Here is a 17,960-nt window from a genome sequence, read left to right as displayed (position 1 = left end):
TCCCCATAGCCTCCCAGTGACACCCATCACTGCCCTATCCCCACCCAGCCCAGGGCTCCCAGTATGCCCAGTCCAATGCGCTCCAGTCCAGTGCCACCCCATAGGCCCTAGCTCAGGGGCCCCAGTGCTCCCAGTACCCCCAGTAAGCCCCAGCACCCCCCAACCCATTTATATACATATAACATATATATTATACCCCCAGCCCAGCACCCCCAGTGTCCCCAGTGCCCCCCAGTCCCGCCTGAGGATGACCACAGACCACGGAAAAGCAATTAGCAACAGCAGCTCGTCAGTTTTTAATGAGGGGGGGGGCGCAGGCCCCACCAAGGAGACCCCAGCCCACACAGCAGCTCACCCAGATTTGTCTTTTTCCCCTCTTTTTTAACTACTGGAACATCAGAAACGCAGAGCACAGGAGCAGCCGGGGAAAGGGCCCAGCAGCGCTGGACCCCCTCCCTCCTCCCGTGCTCGGCTTGGGGGAAGTTTAGAATCGACAGAAACGCCCAACGCGGCCCCTGCCCGCCGCGCTCCCGGCACCACCCTGAGGCAGCAACCGAGGGCCAAAAACCGGGAAAACCAGGGAGTCACGGGAGATAAAAGCTACATGTCGCCCGTCCTCGGGGACGGCGCAGCGCCGGACGGTCTCCACGGGGAAGGGGCCTCTCCACGGGCCGGGAGCTCCTCGGGCGCCGGGTCGGGCGCTTCCTTGGCCGTGCGGCACCGGGGGTGGCTCTTCTCCGGCCCCTGCGTTCGGGACCCCTTCGCGCTCCCGGGGGGGCCTCTGCTGTCACGAGAGCAAACGGGTGGCTCCCGGTGTTGGAAGCGGGATTTCTCGCTCTCGGCGGCTCTTCCACGCGCGGCACCGCACGAAACAGCCCAGGCGCCTTCGGCAGCGGCACAGAAACTCGTCCCGGAGGCTCACGATGGTGGTGAGAGGAGCAGACCTACCTGCGCCCCGCGACCGGCCTAACGGCTCCCGCTCGAGTCGGAGACCCCACGGCCTCCGGACGGAGGCAGCCGCTCGCTGGGGACGCGCTCGGGGACGGGGTCCCCTCCGGCCTGCCCCTCCGCGGCAGCGTGACCCAGGCTGGGCAGCGGACAGAGACAGGAACAGAAAACTGCCCCGACCGAGCGGCCGGACCAAACGCTGCCTCGACAGCCGCAGCACCTCCATGACGCAGGGACAGCGCTAAGACTCGGAGAAGCTACGACACTAACGGCAGCCCCCCGCCCACCGGCCTGGCTCCGGAAAGGCCTCATCCTCCCTTGGAGAAGAGGGGAGGCAGCCTGGGACGGCGGTGCGACCGCGATGAAAACCCAGCAGTTTCGCCGTCGGCGGCATCCGCAGCAGGTTTTCTTGATGCACATCACACCCAATCTGGTAATTCCCTAAAAATACCATGTATTTTTACCTGACTTTTATGTTTGCCGGCTGGCTGGCCTTGAATACAGAGCGTTACTCGTGAGTGCGATACAGTTTTCTTCCACCACCAGCAACACCCGACATTTAAAATGCCTCAAAAATAGCATTAAGTGAAACTGTGCCCTCCCTCTCCAGAACATGTAGCATATATTCAAGAAATATTCTCACACTGCAAAATTGCGTAATTACTAGACGAGCCTGCAACTTTTTCCTGTTTCACAAGAAACTCGAGTTTCTCAGCCACGTGAGGCGACACGGCCACGCGACACGGGGCGTTTGGGGTGACAGAGGACCCATTCCGATCCGCTCCCGAAGGCGCTGCTCCAGCAACACCCCGGCACCACCGGGAAGCAGACGTGACCCTGCCCGGGAATCGCCAGGGAAGCCTGCCTGGCGCAGACGACCCCGCGCCACCGCCGCTCGCTTCGTGCCACCCTCACCGTCTCCTCCGCGCATGAGCTGTGGCCGCGGGGGACGGAGCGGGGAGAGAGGGGGACGTGGCCTGAGAAACTGGTTTGTACAAATGATACATAAATGGGGATTTGGCTCTCCAGAACATCCTCCCGTCTCCCGGAGCCCCGGTAGCAGGCGCTCCGCAGAGCCCCAGCCAGCCCCGGTAGCGACTTCTGAAGGTAAAAAACAAAATAATTTGAAAATTCCCCATTTGTTTTATTCTAATAGTAAAACAGACAGAGGACCCACTGTACAGAAAGCAATGACCCAGCACTCCCAAGCCCTGCAGCCCAGCGGAGCTGTCTCTACGCTCCCCTCCCCGAAACCAGGACCCTGACCCCCGGCAGACGAACTCGCGCTCGCGTGCCCCGGCGCGGAGGGCGAGAGGAGGCCGGCAGCCCCGGCCCCCGCGGCCTCCCAGCCGCCGCGGGCGACGCCGGTGCCTCTCCGCTCGTGCGACGCCCCGGGAGGGCCGAGCCGGCGGCTCCCTGCCCTCCCTCCCGCGGGACGGAGCCGCGTCTGCCCGGGGGAAGATGGGGAAAGGGGGAAGAAAAGGAAGGCTGTGACTGCTTACGCTTGTTGCATACACATGCAGACTTTTGTTTGTTTGTTTCCTTTTAAAATGATCAAATTACTGTGAAATCACAACTGGCACAGGCAGCCGTACGAGGTAACTATGGTTCAGTGGTGCTTTCTCGGTATCTCCCAGCGCAACTCAGCCTTGCCTATTTCTGTATCTGAAATATAAAAAGCCGCAAGTTGATGTTCTTGGCCGCCAGCAGTTTGTTACATTCCACAGAGTCTATGATGGGGAGCGGCATGTAATCCGTCTCATTGTTCTCATTGGTAAAGACAAAGTGGTAGATGACGGGGTTGATCTTGACGTCGTCGTAAGGCCCCTCGAGCAGCAGGAAGGAGCACTCCATGGGCGAGTTGATCTTGCTTTTGAGGATGAGCTGGAAGGAGAGGGTGCGCTTGCAGGACAGGTTGGGGTTGCGCTCCGAGTCGTTGACGCGCGCCTTCAGGACCCAGGTCTGGTTGAGCACGGTGAGCCGCGGCGTCTCGTAGTAGAGGCGGGTGATGAAGTCGTCCGTGCGGTAGGGGCGGAACTGGACCTCTGCAAGACGAGAAGAGGGGGGGGAGAGGCAGGCAGTCAGCGCGGGCGGGCGCAGCGGCACGGCCAGGCGCCGGTTACCTGCGGCTGCCGCGGCGCGTCCTTGGCAGGGTGCAAGGAGGGGCGGGGGCGGCCACGCAAAGCCGGTTAGTGGCGGGAGAAACCAGGCTTCTCGGGGAGGACCTGGGGCACTTTAGCATTCAAACAACAATATTTTACAGGTGAAGCGTTTCAAGAGCGGGAGGGAAAGGAGGAAGGGGGAAAAAAAGGGATGGGGGGGAAAAAAATACAAACATGGTTAATCACATCAGCAGAAAACAAGAGCATGTACACGCACAAACTGCCCTCCTGGCCGGGACCAGCAGCCCAGGAAGGATGGAGCAGCCCCTCGCCCACCCGTCGCGGGCTCCCTAGTCCCGCTACGCAACCGGCCTCATCCCTCGCAGGCTCTCCGCGGCCAAGCCCTTTGCTCGCTCCTGCTAAGCTCCGCTCCCCGCAGCTTTCGGGGGATACGAGTCACCAAAACTCCTTGTTGGTGTAAAATAACTTCCCCTAAGTACTTTCAGATTTGATGCTGAAAGTAAAATGACAAAGGAAGATCGGCTCACGGTGCTCGGCTGCTAGCGCCGCGTACAATTAAACCTCCTTAGTCGGCTGTCTCGGCAGGTCTGACAGATGCAAACGATCCACGCGGATTGAGTTATAAAACACGCTATCAAGAAAACCAAGACAGGCGGTTCCCCGCCACGGGCCGCGGAACTGCTTCGTCGTCTCGCGGACGCTATGCGGCGAGGAGGAGAGGTCCTACGGGGCGCAGGGCCGGCGGTGTCGCGGGCAGCGCCGAGGCGCAGGGCCGGCCGTGCCCGCGGGCGGTCCGGAGAGCGTGGGAGCGGGAGAACACACAGACAGGATACGGTTCAGATAACAATGCACAGTTTTATTGGGATTATGCATACAAATCCGTAAACAAGGTAGCAAGGCACAATTACGCATCACCACAGTGCAAAAATCAGAGAACAGGGCATGTGAAATACAGGCCTTGAGGTAGCAATAAGGTACAGAGGATCCTGCGTTTAGATACATAAAGACGAATAACAATACATTGGAGAGAGGTGTTTCCAAGTTCAGTTTTGCAAATGCACTGTCAAATTTAAGAATAAGCCAAACCTTTCAAGGCACAGTCCACTGTCAGTCCATTAAACCCCTTTCCGGGAGGGTCCAGGCTGCAACAGTTTTTCCAAATCTAGTACCTTTGAACAAACACACTGTTCACTGCTTTAAGTCTCTGCTGTACAAACTGTGGCATCTCAGAGGGCAACTACAAGTACAATGAACCTTTAGGTGCATTTCACACAGATTTACACGTTCTTCAGCGCTTCCAGAAGAGAGTTAGCAGAGCCCAGCTGGCAAAACCTGGACAGAGGAGGCGATCGGTTATTCAAGCTACACAACATTGGTATCGCAACGCTTCGGTGCTACCCTGCTACTACAGCGTCCTACAGCAGGGACCGGGAGTCCCACGCCGCGTGCCTCGATGGGGATCGCCGCCAACGCGGCCCGCAGCGGAGCGGAGCCCCAGCGCCTCGGCCGGGCACGGCCCGGGCTGCTCCGGCTCGCGGCACGCCTCGGGCTGCGGTACCCCGCTCCTCTCCTCCGCACCCAGGCGCGGCCACAGACTAAGCTGGGAAAAATCAGCCTCCGGAGCAAGGGAACCGGCTAACGGGATCGCTCAGCGGCCGTGACCCGAGTCCCCAGCGCGACCCGTTTGACAAAAACCCGCCTGGGCAGCGTCCGTGAGAGACTCGACCTCCGCTCTGAGACAAAGTAATCCACGCCACCGATGCCAGACTGAGCCAAAAGTACAACCCGAGTCACCCTTCTGCCTCCGGGGCGACCGGCCAGCCGCTCCGGGAGCGCGGTCAGGACCGGCACGTCCGCCCGCGGCTCCCCCCGGCCGCGCACGGCTGCCCCTGCTGCTCGGGGGGCTGGGAGCATCTCCCAGCACACGCGGTTTGCGTGGCAGAGCTGGAAAACGCTTCGGGCGAGGGGAAGCTCCTTCCCCCTCCGGACCCTCACAGCAGTTTTCCTCCCAGGTAATCTGCCTCCGGGTGTTTAAAGCAGAAACACATCTTAAACAGCAATTCCAGGCCAGGTTTCACATTGATATTCCAAGAAAGTAGCAAGCTTACCTGCTTTAGCAACTTAAGTGTGGCTTTTCACACGGATTATGAGCAATTCCCACTTACATACACAGCCCTAGAGCAACATCGGATAGACCTCGACAGCTTTCCACAGGGTGGGAGAGGGGTTTGGAAACCCCTCGGGAAAGCAAGGGCAGGAGGGACTCGACTAGGAGGGAGAGACGTCAAAGAACCGCGAGTGCTTCTCCGAAGAGGAGCTCGACCAACGAAAAAGCGAGGAGAAGCCCTAGCAGGGGGGAAACTAAACTAAGCCTGGCAAAGCGCTCCCCGAGGGCTCGGCTCTACGGCAGGCACCGGGGGGGTGAGGAGCCCAGCGCGCGGGGCCGGTCTGCGGGGAGAGCGCGTCACTTCAGCTGATGCACGTCAAGTTATTAAGGGCTCCACGTGGAGGGCCGTATCGGACAGCAGGCGAGGGCTCTGTCAGCAAGGTGCTGCTGCCCGATTTCCTCCTCGTTTGCGGCCACACAGAGACACGTCACAGGCAACACTGCTTTTAAACGCTCGTTATTTCTTGTCCGTCAGTGCGGCGGGACGCACCCACAGCGCCTTACCTGCGGCTGGGAAGGGGCTCTCCGCCGCTCGCCACCAGTGCTGCTCAGAGGACGGGCCTTCAAGAAGCGCCTCCGGGGGACTGAGGCCAGCTCCTGCCCGGAGCCCGAGCGCGGGACCTTGGGGACAGAGCCAGGCCCCCAGCGGCCCGAGGGCCGGCACCGCCTGCGCCCGAACCCCACCGGGCGCCGGGACAACCGTACGTCGCGCTCGAGCCGACACTGACCATCGCACGCAACCCCGCGCCCGTCGGCGGAGACGGGAGCTAAACCCGACCGTCAGGGAGGAGGGGAGAGGCGGCCCAGCAGCACCGGGGAACAGAGGCGCTGCTGTTACCGTGTGCTCGGCAAAGCCCCGCTCTTCGCTCCTACGCTGCACATCACACAAGAAAAACAGGTTTCATCAGCGTGTAAACAGCATCGGTGCCAAAAGGAACACGCCAGAAATAGTCTGAGGGAGCCATTTCTGTCCAAAGCCCCGGCCAAGTCATTACCTGTGTAGCCAATCTTCTCAAAGCTGAGCAGGCTGAAGATGCTGTTATACAGCTGCATTTCTTTTTTACGGGTTTGGTCCATCTCATCCAAGATCTCCATCAACTCGTTGCCAGTCTTTGTCGGGTGAGTGCACTCGGCCTCGTGCACCGTCAGCTCGTGGTACGGACCCTGCCACGGGCACCCGATCCGCTTGTACTTGCACTGGGTCACCCTGTCAGGCAGAAAACAAGCGTCAGCAACACCCCGTCACCCACCGCAGGCCCCGCCAGGGAGGACGGCGAGGACCCCGCGGACTGCAGGGCGCCCGGAGGCTCGTGCCTGGCCGCTGCGAGCACCCAGCTCGTCCGTGTCCGCTCGCGACGGGGGCTAAAACCACGCTGCCGGAGCCCGCCGCAGGTCGCGATCCCAACCCACGCGCGGCCGGGCGTTCCCTCCAGGAGGGCCACGGCACCCGCGATCCCTCCCGTTACCCCCTCTCAGGGGACCCCTCGCAGAAGGGGCCCTTCGCTGCAGGGACGCAGCAGCCCCAGAGGTAAACCAGCGCAGGAAGCGATCTGTACTGGGTAAGTCACCGCAGCATTTGTGGATGGGAAGGTTAAAGAAAAAAAAAAAGCAACCGAAATGCAACAAAAACGTTGAGGAGATCCGTTTCAAAGTACTGGAAACGACGCCTGGAAAGTCATCGGGTATTTCCTACACTACGGCATGATGCGATGGATTTCCGCAGGCCACCAGCGGCCACCGACCGAGCACGAGAGCACGCGGACTCCGTCTTCAATCCCTAACACACAGGGCCCCACTCTTCCCACAGAGCAGCAGGATTCCCCTTCCCGCCCGGTTTTCCATCTCCGCTCTTTGCCCTCCCCGGCGCTCCGGAGCGCGAGGCGCTTGCGAGGAGCAGGAGAGCAGCAGCCTCATATGAGGGAGGAGCGTTCAGCGCGGCCCTGCTGCCTCCCCTTCCTCGCCCACCGCAGCCACCCGCGTCCCCTCGCGCGGGGAATATTTGGGTCACTCCCGGCGCCCCGCCGGAGGGAAGCGGTGCTCTTTACCTGTCCTGGCACTCCTCTTTCTGGTGCCTCTCCAGAAGGGACCGCGGGAACTGCTGCATGCAGAAGCCGCACTCCGACGGCAGCTCGCTCACGGCTTTCTCCACGGCAAGGTTGCGGCAGCACAGGCTCTTGCTGATCTCGCAGCGGCAGTTTGGGCAAGTGGCCTGCTCCTCCTTCAGCCGAGCGTCTGCCAGGAGGTGGATAAAGCAGCCGGCGCACATCAGGTGGCCGTTCGTACACTGCGGGAGAGGAAAGGGAAACGGAGCTTCAAACGTCTCGCAGGGACACGCACGGCAGAGGCTCGCCCTGCTCCTCCCTCGCGGAGGCTCCGCGCTCTGCGCTCCAATTCAGCGGACGCTCATTTTCACAAATACAGCGTTTTTGCTCACTTTTAAAAACACAGCGGGCAACAAAAGTTTGCGGAGCAGGAGCCGGGCCCAGCGAGGCGCAGGATCCCCGCGGAGCCGGCCTTCGCCACCCGCACGGAGGCCGGCAGGGACTCGGGTCTTGGCCAAGCCCTGCCCGCGCTTGCATCAGCCCGGACGCGTCCCGTCTCCCTTCCGCGGCGATGCTAACTCGTGACCCGGGTGCTCCACCGCGCCAACGCTGTAATTACGGGTGACCTAGAAACGCAGGCGGCATTTCTGCCCTCTCCGCTGCTTTATCGCAAAATCCCAATTCGGAGTTTTCTGCTCATCTCATTGCAAACAGCAGGAAAACCAACCCCTTTCTAGCCGAGCTTCCTCGGGAAGAGGAGCCTGCACGGCTGCACGCCTTCTCCCCGCCTTTCCCAGGGAAACTCCGGGAGCGGCTCCAGAGCCAGCTATGCTCAGCAGCGGGAGAGCAGTCGGAGCCAGGCGCGTGCCCGGGAGGCTCGCGCGAAGCCGTGGGCGGCAGAGGACGGAAACGCGAGCAGAGAGGCCGCGGCGTTTGGCAGGCTGCTTTCGAGCCTCCCGGGGAAGGAGCTTGGTTTCCCGGGCTGCTCCCGAGCAAAGCGGCAGGGATGCCGGCGCTGCCCACGGGCCGGCACAGCCGTGGAAAGCTGCTACGCGGAGCGGGAAGAGCCGGCAAAAATAGCACGGCTGTATTTAGCCCCGTCTGGCGCTCGCACGCTGAGATAAGCACGCCGGGCTTCGCTGCTCCGCAGCCAGCTTTCCCGGCAGGAGCGGGGCCGGCTGCCACGCGGCCGGTGGCATCACAGCCTGCATGGCTGTTCCTCAGCAGACCAGAAAGCCCTAAAACTCAAAAGTTACCCGAGCATTTTTTGTTTTTCCTCCCGCTTGATGAGAGATAGGAGCTCATGCTGTGGCACCCCATCCTCCCAGGTGCCACGCAAGTCTCGAAAGGTGAAGCAGCCGTCCACCTGCACATCACGTCTACGCAAGCCTGCAACCAGCCTAGAAGAGCTGCTGAGAAAGGGCACGTACTACCTCCCGTTTCTTTGCACATCGAGATGAGTTTTAGCCCAAGGATCGGCTCAACGTGCCCCTCCGACTGCAGAGAGCAGTGCCAAACGCCGCGGGGGAGAGGAACAAAGCTGTCCGAAGTCAGGGTCACTCCCGCGCAGCCCCTCTACCTCCAGCGTGGCAGAGGAGCCATCAGAGCATCTTCTCCACGCAGTTTCCACAGGGTTTATCACGGAAACCCAGATCGGGGCCCAAGCAGACGTATCCGTCACGCGGGGGCTGCTGTGTGTGCTATCAGGGAGCCACGCCACGCCACCACGGCTTCTGCTGCACGGAGCGAGACCAAGCCAGATGCGGAGCAGCTTCTAGAAGATATTGGCCACCTTGCAGGGGACAACATGTCCCGCGCTGCAGCCTGGCTCAGGCTCAGCAGCCCAGCGCCCACGCGGCAGCCAGCGCCCGCCCCGGTGCACGCAAGCCGCACCATTCCTCCAAGATTTCTGCAGTTTGGGGGCAGATGCTTTTCCAGGAGCGCCTGCAGCTCTGAGCCAACATCTGGGGCAGCCCTGACACAGCCCACAAGCGCAGAGGCCCTCACCTGAGGGCTCCTGGGCGCACGGAGCGAGGAGCACGGCCGAGGCCGCCGGCGAGCACCACGGCTGTGCGCACAGAGCGGAGCAAGCTGCGGACACCATCCACGTCGCCAGCGCTCAGCTCCGAGCCCTCGGCACAGCGGTGGGAAACGAAGGACTCGAGCGTGGATGCGCTCAAAGCGGCACAGTGACAGGACACACGAGCGGGGCGACTGCAAGCACCAGACTTTAGTCTCCGCTTGCAGGGCAGAGACTAGTCTTTCTAGAGGTGCTTGGGGGATTCCCCTGGACAGGGACCCGGGAGGTAAGAGGCAGCAGCCTGGACCTATATGGAGAAGGTGGAACAGCACACGTGGCACGCAGAGGACGCTGGACACCAGCCAAGCCAAGGACAACTGCTACCGTGACGGTCCGGTGCATCCGGGTAATGCGAAGGAGCACCCAAAGCTCCTGCTCTCTGTCCTGGCTGCTGCTGGTCGCAACACAAGCAGCAGGAGACATCTCAGGTTGACTTTGGAAAGGACCTTGCAGCGTTAGATCCGCTCTCTTACCCCCAGGGACCCGGAGCTTGTCGAGCTGTTTGCAGGCTCCTCGCAAGCTTTTCCGGGCAAGCAGGGTCCCACGTGCCGTCTCCTCCACCGGAAAACTGCCCACGCGGTCCACACACAGCTCTTTCCCGCTGCCGAGCCCGGAGCTGGTTCGGTTCTGCTGCTGGCCAGAGCTGGCCGTTTCCAGCTGACGGGCTCTCAGCACACGTCTCCTGTCGCAGATCTTCAGGCACAAACCCTCGTTCCGAAACGGGACGTTCCTCCTTTCCGCTCCCCCAGGCGCCAGCATCGCCCAGCACCTCCCAAGCGCTCCTGCTCTCCTCCCAGCACCATGCGTTAGTAGCACATCCCAAATCTTTGGATTAACGGCTCCGATGCAGCCAGAGTCCGGAACTGAGGGAACCTGCAGACCTTTCCCTCCATCAGCCCTAGCCCACCGACATCTCACACTCCGCCTGCCTGGCCCCGCATCCAAGCTCACGAGATCGGAGCTGCGGTAGAGGTCAGGGATCAGACAGGCTCCGCTGGCGTTTAGCACGTTATATCGAGAGCCTGGGACTCCGCAAACTCTATTCCCGGATTTCTAAGTCCCTGTCATCCCCAAACACACACAATATTGACCACACGTCCTGCCTTTCTTCAGCCTTCCCAAATCCATCATAAGAACGTGCAGAAGTGACTGATGCAGTCTCCTGGAAAGGGATTTGACCCTGGCACAACACCTGGAAGCACCAGCTACAACAAAAGCCAATAACGACCAATAACGGCACGAAAACCGGCTACAGAAATCTCAGAACGGCTGCAAGCGGGAGGTGACCGAGCAGGTGCCCTGCAGTGACTCCTGCCAGGCTGCTGCCGTAGCGAGATAAAACCGGCAGAACAGAGATACTGGAGAAGGGAGAGAAGAGCAGCGGCGAGAGCGAGAGAAAGCAAACGGCAACCCAAGCTGGCAGAGAGGGAACGCGCAAATACATCGGCGTGCGGCTGAGCGTGAGGTTGTACACCAAGGAATAAAACGCCGTCACAGTCTTACGGCACGGACGGCTCTCTCGGTAAGGAACGAGCCTGGGAAAAAGCACACGGATCCTGGTAGAAGTCAACCGCAAGCTCCCAGCGCGCTGCTGGGACACGAGGGCCACCACCACCTTTGGATCCAGGAACCGCGGGCAGCGAGGCTCCCGCCCGTCTGCCGGCAGCACGGGGACACGTGCTACAACCGGTGCAGTCGGGTCCGAGGAGGACTCTGAGCAACTGGAAAGGACTGAGAAAAACTCTGGAAGAGGGATGGAAAGCTTTTCCTCACAGCGACAGACTCCAGGAGCTCGGTCTCTCACCGGAGGAGGCTAACGGGTGGCCTGGGCAAGCGTAACACCCGTGACAGCTCTGGCAGAGCGTTCGTCCGCTCAGAGCGAGCTGCAGCGTCAGCCAGGTACCGAATCCAGCATGGAAGCGCAGTTTAGTTACACAGTTAAAAAAGCCACTAAACTCACCAGTGCTGCAGGAGACTGTCAGCAAGCCTACGACATCCGGGCTGGAAGCTGCCAGGAGATCAGCCCTGCTCCCAGCACGGGCTATTTCAAGGAACGCTATGCTATTACCAGTGTCCCCAGAGAGCGAGAAGCCGGTGAAGAAGCACACAGCCCCGGGAAGCAGACCTCGGGGACTCCCGAAGAGCAGCCCCAGCGCGTACAGAGCACCGCCGACTTCCAGAGGCTCATTTGCAGCTGGGAGTCGCTTGCTGGGAGCAGCTCTTCCTTCTCGCCGGGCGTCGTAGGACCGCGCCGCCCCCGGAGCGCTCATCAGCTTGCACGAGGGGAAGGTTTCCCGCGAAGGCCGCTCTCCGGGTTCGACGCTTTTGTCCCAAGGCGTAGTCTGGCACCGCCGCGGGCTACACCTGAGCTCGGGAGATCGGGGCTTTAGCTAGTCCAGCGCATCAAGGATCACGGCAGCAGCCTCCGCGGAGCTGCTCGGAGGTTTGCAAAGAGGCCGGGACGGAGCGTCCCACGTTGCGGGGAGCGCGAACGACCCAAGCTAGCCGGGCCCTGCTCCCCAAAGAGCCCACGAGCCCCTGCGAGAAGAACAGCAGCCCAACAGGCAGGACCTCAGTAAAAGCCTCCCCTCGAGCACCCGCAGGAAAGCTTAATCTTCGCCACGGCAGCAGCGGAGATGGGAAAGGCCTGACCCTGCCGTGGAGATTAGCGACTTATCTGCTTACAAGGGAAATTAATTGTTCCAGCTCCAAAAGGTTGCGGATTTTCTTCCTGCCGGGCAGGAGCGCAGCAGAGAGAACGCAGAAGGCAAGACCTGCCCCAAAACCCACGCGAAGGAGCGACGGCCCGTTCCAGGAGAAATCGCTGCCGTGCGAGAAACACACGAGCTGTTCTTCCTCCAAACCATCCTCTGGAAAACGTCCTCACCGCCACTCCTCCTTGGAAACGAGGAATCCTTAAGCCGTCCTCACCTTAATGCCTCTGTATTAAGCTTAGGTGCCACACGCCTGCTGTACCAGGCCTCAGCAGGCTCAAGGCGAATTTGGGAAGGGCGAAGGGAAGCTCGCGAGCCTCGCGGCCACGAGCTCCGGCTAAGCTTGCCGAGGAAAGCAAGCGGAGCGGGAAGCGAGCAGCGCCCGCTCCGGGCACCGCGGACATCTCTCCCGCTCTCCCGAAAAGCCTCTGGAGCGGCCCACGGAGACGGGCTGCCTCGGCAATTACAGCAACGCGCGGCCAAACGCCGGTTACAAACCGAGCGCTGAAGTCTGGAAGCAATCAAAGCCATTAACGTATTACAGCAAACTTACTACTGGCACAAGCATTTCCTCCTGCAGACTCACGAGGCTCGTGAGCTCACCCCTCTACACCAGAGGCAGCCGGGGCACCAGGTCGGATGTAAATTAATCTACAATACAGGAGGTTTAAATCGCCCTAGACAGTCATTTCCGCAGAGGAACACGCTGCCGTGCTGCGTTACGTTGTCAGACAGCGCTAAGGCTTTGCCTGGGAATATTCTTGAGCGATCTGCAATAATTTGGACCCCGCTTACAACAGTCCAAACCCAGACTACGAGCGTTAAGAAGCCTCTAAAGCTTCCAGGAGGACGCAGACGGCCTCCGGCTCGCCGGCACCTCGGTAGGAAAAGCAGCGCGCGGGGACCCGGCTCGCGGGCCTTACTGCTGCCACGCTAAAAATACCGGCGCGGCGACGAGTCAGAGCCAAAACGCGAGGCGAGCGCCAGCTCAGCGCTCCCGCGGCCGCTGAAGTTACATTTCCTCAGAGGCACAAGTGTGTAATTACAGCTGCTCGAGAGCGCCTTGGCCGCCTTTCAGCGCTCTGCCGGAGTCGTTCATTTTAGGCCTCGAGAAACCCATCTGCCGGCTGACGAGAGACGTAACCGCGACGCAGCACCAGGTTTCGGGGATGCCTCGGCTGCAGCACAGCGTCACGTTGTACCGCGGCCCCGCGGGAACTCCCGGACCTACGGCCCAAGGGCGGATTAGTCACCTTTCTCCCCCAAAAACGGGCCAGGCCAACACGTCATCCTCCAGCAGGGCACAGCAGGGTTTAGACAACAACAGGCTAATTAAGGTTTTAATTACTGGGGCTCCTCACGCATCCTCTCCGAGGCCCTCGCCAGCCCCAGACCGCGAGCGGTTAACGCGGGGGACGAGCGGCTGCCCCGAGCGGGTTCAGGGCGCACGACTTCCCCTGCTCCGAGCGCCCTTCCTCGCTCCCGCGCGCCCTCGTCTTCGTGGAGGGGAGAGGAGCCCGCGACGAGGCGTGCGGAAACGGCTCCTTGGAGGAGCTGCAGCGGGCTGGAAGCTGGGAACAGCCCCCGGAGACGCGAGGCGGGACATCTGCCGCAGAAAGAGCCCGCGGATTCCCGTGCGCGTACGGCTCCCGCCGGCCCCCAAAGCCCGCAGAAGCGGCTGCCTTTACGCCGAGCGTTTGTTACGCCCTTGCCAGCTCGCAGGCGAGGAGCCGGAACGCGGCAGCGAGGGCAGCGGAGCTGGGGGACGCGTCCCGCCGCCTGAGGCCTGGAGGAGCCTTGTGCCGTGAGGATTCTCCCGCTCGGACCAAATCCTAATCTAGGAAGCAAGAAGTCGAGACGCTCCTGGAGCAGATCCCTGTCCGCTATCACGGATAAAAGCCCTGCATCTTCTGAGGTTATTCGGATGCCGCTGGCTTCAACAGGTTACCGGCACGGGCCTCCAGAAAGGAGGCCTGCGAGCAAAGGCATCGCGCTTTGCGGGCCGGCATCGATAGGGATCTCTCGCCAGGCGCAGCTATTTTGTCTCCGGTAACATTTTAATGCTCTTAATCGACCCTGCCAAGGGAATTCCACTGCCACGGCAGAGTTACGGACTGGTTTAAACCAGCCTTGCCCCGAAGTCACAATCCCCGGCTTACTTAAACCAGCAGCCATCTCGCGACCGTCGGCGCGTTGCCAGGGAGAGGGCTGCTGTCCCACCCCGCCGGCATCCCCCAGCTTAGGGGGCAGGAGCAGCCTTCCCCCTTCTGCTCTCTGCCCAAAAAGGCCTGAATTATAGGTTATTTTAGGGAGGGGAATCGCCGTGAGGTCCCACCGCCCCACGGAGCGGATCCGCTCTCACCGCAAGTTTTTCCCAGCAAACACCGTCCCCTCCTCGCCGCCTATTTTAACTTCATCGACGAACTCCCTCCCGCTCGCAAGGGCGCTGCTTCTCCTCCGGAGCGAGCAGCCATCTTACAGGATCCCGCGGCTCCCCGGAGCCTGCAAAACTTAATATGAACGACCGCGCTCGGCGGGAAGGCAGCCCCGGCACAGCGCAGCTCTGCCATCTTACGCTGCCGGCGCCCCAGCGGCTGCGGCGATATTATTAGTATCTGATCAGCAAAGTGTAACATCACCACGGCAATGACCTTTGCGTCTCGGCTCTTGGCTAATTCAAGTCACACACTCCTGCCATCGAGGCTTTCGAGCTCGTTCTCCCGCTGCCAGTTCACGTCCCCCTCCGCGTTCGCAGCCGCGGAAATGAAGCCAGGCCGAGTCGGAGAGCGGCGGTGCCTCTCTGCTCCTTCTCCTCCGTGCAGCCGCGGATCCGACCGGCCCGGCTCCGGCTGCCGAGCGCTCCCGGAGCGGCGGTACCGAAATTAAGAGCGGGTTCGAATGCTGTCAACAGACGCAAACGTGCCGGCGCACAACGCGCTTATATAACAGCCCGGGAGCTCCCGGCACCTCCAGCCGCTCCGCTCAAACCCTCGGCCGCGTCTCGGCGTGGGAAGCTGCGGCTGGCAGCGAGCCCAAAGTCGCCGCCATCCGCCGCCGCGCAGGCCTGCTTGGGGGGGGGGGGGACGCGCTCGGCGGGGAGGGAAACAGGTTTGGCCGGGGCGAGCGGTGCTGCCGCTTCGCTCCTCCCGGCCGAGCCGCCCGCGCGAGGGGCGGCGAGGCGCTCCGGGGGCTCCTGGGAGGGGGGACGTGTGGGGCCGGCGACGGGGAGCGCCGTGGGGCCCAGCAGCGTGCCCCCCGCCCCCCCCCAGAGCCGCCTCGCGCGGAGGGGGACAGGCCTCTCCCCAAGGCTCCCTCCTGTCCCGTCCCGTTCACGGGGGCCTTGAGGGCCGGGGCCCTGGGGGGCAGAGGGGCGTGTGCCCCCCAGCCCCGGGGGGGGGGGCTCGCTGGTGGGGCCCAGTGTGGAGACGGCCCTGGGCCCAGTAAGCGGCTGGCCAGGGCTGCAAGGAGGAAGAGGAGGAGGAAGAGGAGGAGGAGAGGCAGAGCTCCCCAGCCAGGGGGGCCCTCTGGCAGCCATGACATGAGCTGCAGGGGGGTCTCCCTGGGGGGGGGGGGGGGGGGGGGATCCCCAGGACAGGATCTGGAGGGGGCAGAGAGTCACCCAGGATGGGGCAAGCAGCTTGGGGGGGGGGGGGGGGGCTGGCAGGGGGTGCCCAGGGAGACAGCGCAATGGGTGCCGAGGCTCCTGGGGTGGGGGCCTCAGTGGGGCCAGTTTAGGGGGGGTCCCACAGCCGGACCAGGGAAGGGGGCTGGAGCCCTCGTGGGGGTGTGGGGGGGGTGTGAGCACCCCAGGGCACGCAGTGCCGGGGAGGGGATGCGCTGGAGCCCTGAGGAGGGGGGTGAGGGCTGGGGGGGGGGATCCTAGAGCCCTCACCCGGCGGGGTGGGTGCCCGTGAGGCAGAGCCCTGAGATGGGGGGGCACCTAAAACCCCTGGTGGGATGGGTGCCCACAGGGGACAGCCCTGAGATGGGGGGCCGGGGGGGCACCCAAATCCCCCAGAGGGGTGGGTGCCCACTGGGGAGAGCCCCGAGATAGGGGGTAGGGGGGCCCCCAAAACCCCTAGTGGGGTGGGTGCCCACAGGGGACAGCCCTGAGACAGGAGGCTTGGGGGGGGGGGGGGGCTGGCACCTGAACCCCCTGGCAGGGTGGGCGCCCACCAGGGAGAGCCCTGAGATGGGGGGGCAGGGGGGGCACCTTAAACCCCTGGTGAGGTGGGTGCCCGCAGGGCAGAGCCCCTAGATGGGGGGCTTGGGGAGGGGGGCACCCAAAACCCCTGGTGGGGTGGGGGCCTGCAGGGGAAAGCCCTGAGATGGGGGGGCACCCAAAAGCCCTGGTGGGGTGGGTGCCCACAGGGGAGCCCCCATGGGGGGGGGGCTCAGTCCATCTGAGCCCAGTGCCAGACAGGCGAGGGGGGGGGTAGGAGCCCAGCACTGGGTGCCGCTCAGAGGGGGGAGCCCTGGGGGGAGGGGGGGGGATGTTATGGCAATTGGGGCAGGGAGCAGTGACCCACAAGGCTTTGGTGGGGGGGGGGGTCTAGTGAGGGGGGGTGACAGTGACCAGGGCAGAGGCCCAGAAAGGGGGGGGGCTCAGGGTGAAAGGGTGTCGCTGATGGGTGCCAAGGTGGGGGGGGGGGGGGGGGACGTGACTGCCGAGGGTGGAAGGCCCCCAGGGAGAGGAAGAGTATCAGTGACCAGTGGGGGGGGGGGGGGAGGAAGGCCCTGGGGGGGGGGGGGACATTGTGACTGAAGCAGGGAGTATCCGTGACCGGTGAAGGGGACATCGGCGACATGGGGGGGGGGGGGAGATTCTGGGGGGTGTCAGAGACCAGAGATCGGTGGCAGGCCCCGGGGGGGGGGGGGGTGTCGTTGGCCGGTGACAGGGGGAGGCCCCGGGGGGGGGGGTGTTTGTCGGTGGACGGTGAGAGGCCCCGGGGGTGGTGTGGGCGGCCGGTGAGGCGGGGGGAGGCCCCGGGGGAGGGGGGGGGGAAGGCCCCGGCGGCCGGTGAGGCGGGGGAGGGGGGGTGTCGGTGCGGGGGGGCCCCGGCCGGTACCTGGTAGACCGAGGCCTTGGGCAGGTCGAGGCACACGGTGCAGCACAGCACGGAGTAGAGCCGCTCCTCCAGCTTCACGCTGCCCGCGGCGCCCTCGGGCCCGCCCGGCCCGGCCCCGGCCGCCCGCAGCCGCTTCTTGGGCGGCGCGTCGGGGTCGCCGCCCGCCTCGCCGTGCTGCCGGGCCCCGCCGAGCAGCGCGCCCGGCTCCTCGGCGCCGCCCGCCTCGCCCAGCCCGCCGGGGGACGCCGAGGAGGCGGGCGCCGCCGAGGAGGAGGCGGCCGGGCCCCCGCCGCCGCCGGCCTCGCGCTCCTCCGCCCCGGACATCGCCGCCGCCGCCGCCGCCTCACCCCGCCACGGCCGCCGCCGCCGCCATCTTGGCCGGCCCGACCCCCCGCCCTCCGTGCCGTCAGCGCCGCGGCCAATCGCGGCGCGCCGGGGGCGGGGCCGGGCCCGCGCCGGCCAATAGGAGGCCGAGCGCCGTTGCGCCCGCCTCCTCCGGGGTTCGAAGTGATAACTAGACGCTCCCCCCATCCCCGCTGCCCCTCCCGCCGCGGCAGGGGGCGGGGCCGGCGCGGGGGTGAGGCCAATGGGCGGGGAGTCACGTGAGGGGGCGGGGCCTGCGCGGGGGCGGGGCCTGCGAGGCTGAGCCCGCTCCCCAGTGCACCCCGGCCCGCTCCCCAGTGCACCCCCATCTGCTCCCCAGTGCACCCCCAGTTTGGACCCAGGGCCTTCCCAGTGCAGCCCAGCCTGCTCCCTGGTGCCCCCGGCCCGTACCTGAAAGCGCCCGTGCGCTCCCCGATGCCTCCCCTGCACCCCA

General features: G+C 63.6%; 1 protein-coding gene and 1 long non-coding RNA gene across 2 annotated transcripts; one reads left to right on the top strand and one right to left on the bottom strand.

The window, feature by feature from the left end:
• Positions 1-670: 670 nt before the first annotated feature.
• LOC135327649 (uncharacterized) lies at positions 671-2,639 on the top strand. The gene is made up of 2 exons (XR_010388073.1): positions 671-1,936; positions 2,105-2,639. It is a non-coding gene; the product is annotated as an uncharacterized LOC135327649 (long non-coding RNA).
• Positions 2,072-17,562, bottom strand: ZFTRAF1 (zinc finger TRAF-type containing 1). The gene is made up of 4 exons (XM_064507960.1): positions 17,144-17,562; positions 7,284-7,522; positions 6,234-6,445; positions 2,072-2,993 (listed from the first exon to the last, which is right to left on the bottom strand). The coding sequence occupies exons 1-4, from the start codon at positions 17,465-17,467 to the stop codon at positions 2,602-2,604; spliced, it is 1,167 nt and encodes a 388-aa protein (XP_064364030.1). The 5' UTR covers positions 17,468-17,562; the 3' UTR covers positions 2,072-2,601.
• Between the last annotated feature and the right edge of the window lie 398 nt (positions 17,563-17,960).

This window comes from Dromaius novaehollandiae, chromosome 2, assembly GCF_036370855.1.
Source record: "Dromaius novaehollandiae isolate bDroNov1 chromosome 2, bDroNov1.hap1, whole genome shotgun sequence".
NCBI classification, from domain to species: Eukaryota; Metazoa; Chordata; class Aves; order Casuariiformes; family Dromaiidae; genus Dromaius; species Dromaius novaehollandiae.
The sequence above is the reverse complement of the archived record's forward strand: the minus strand, read 5'-3'. Positions and strand labels throughout refer to the sequence as shown.

Coding starts and splice junctions, on each gene's coding strand:
- ZFTRAF1 (XM_064507960.1), bottom strand. CDS start 17,467: ATGTCCGGGGCGGAGGAGCGCGAGGCCGGCGGCGGCGGGGGCCCGGCC. Junction 7,523..17,143: donor CCAAGGCCTCGGTCTACCAG/GTACCGGCCGGG, acceptor CCTCTCCCGCAG/TGTACGAACGGCCACCTGAT. Junction 2,994..6,233: donor TGAGAAGATTGGCTACACAG/GTAATGACTTGG, acceptor CTCGTCTTGCAG/AGGTCCAGTTCCGCCCCTAC.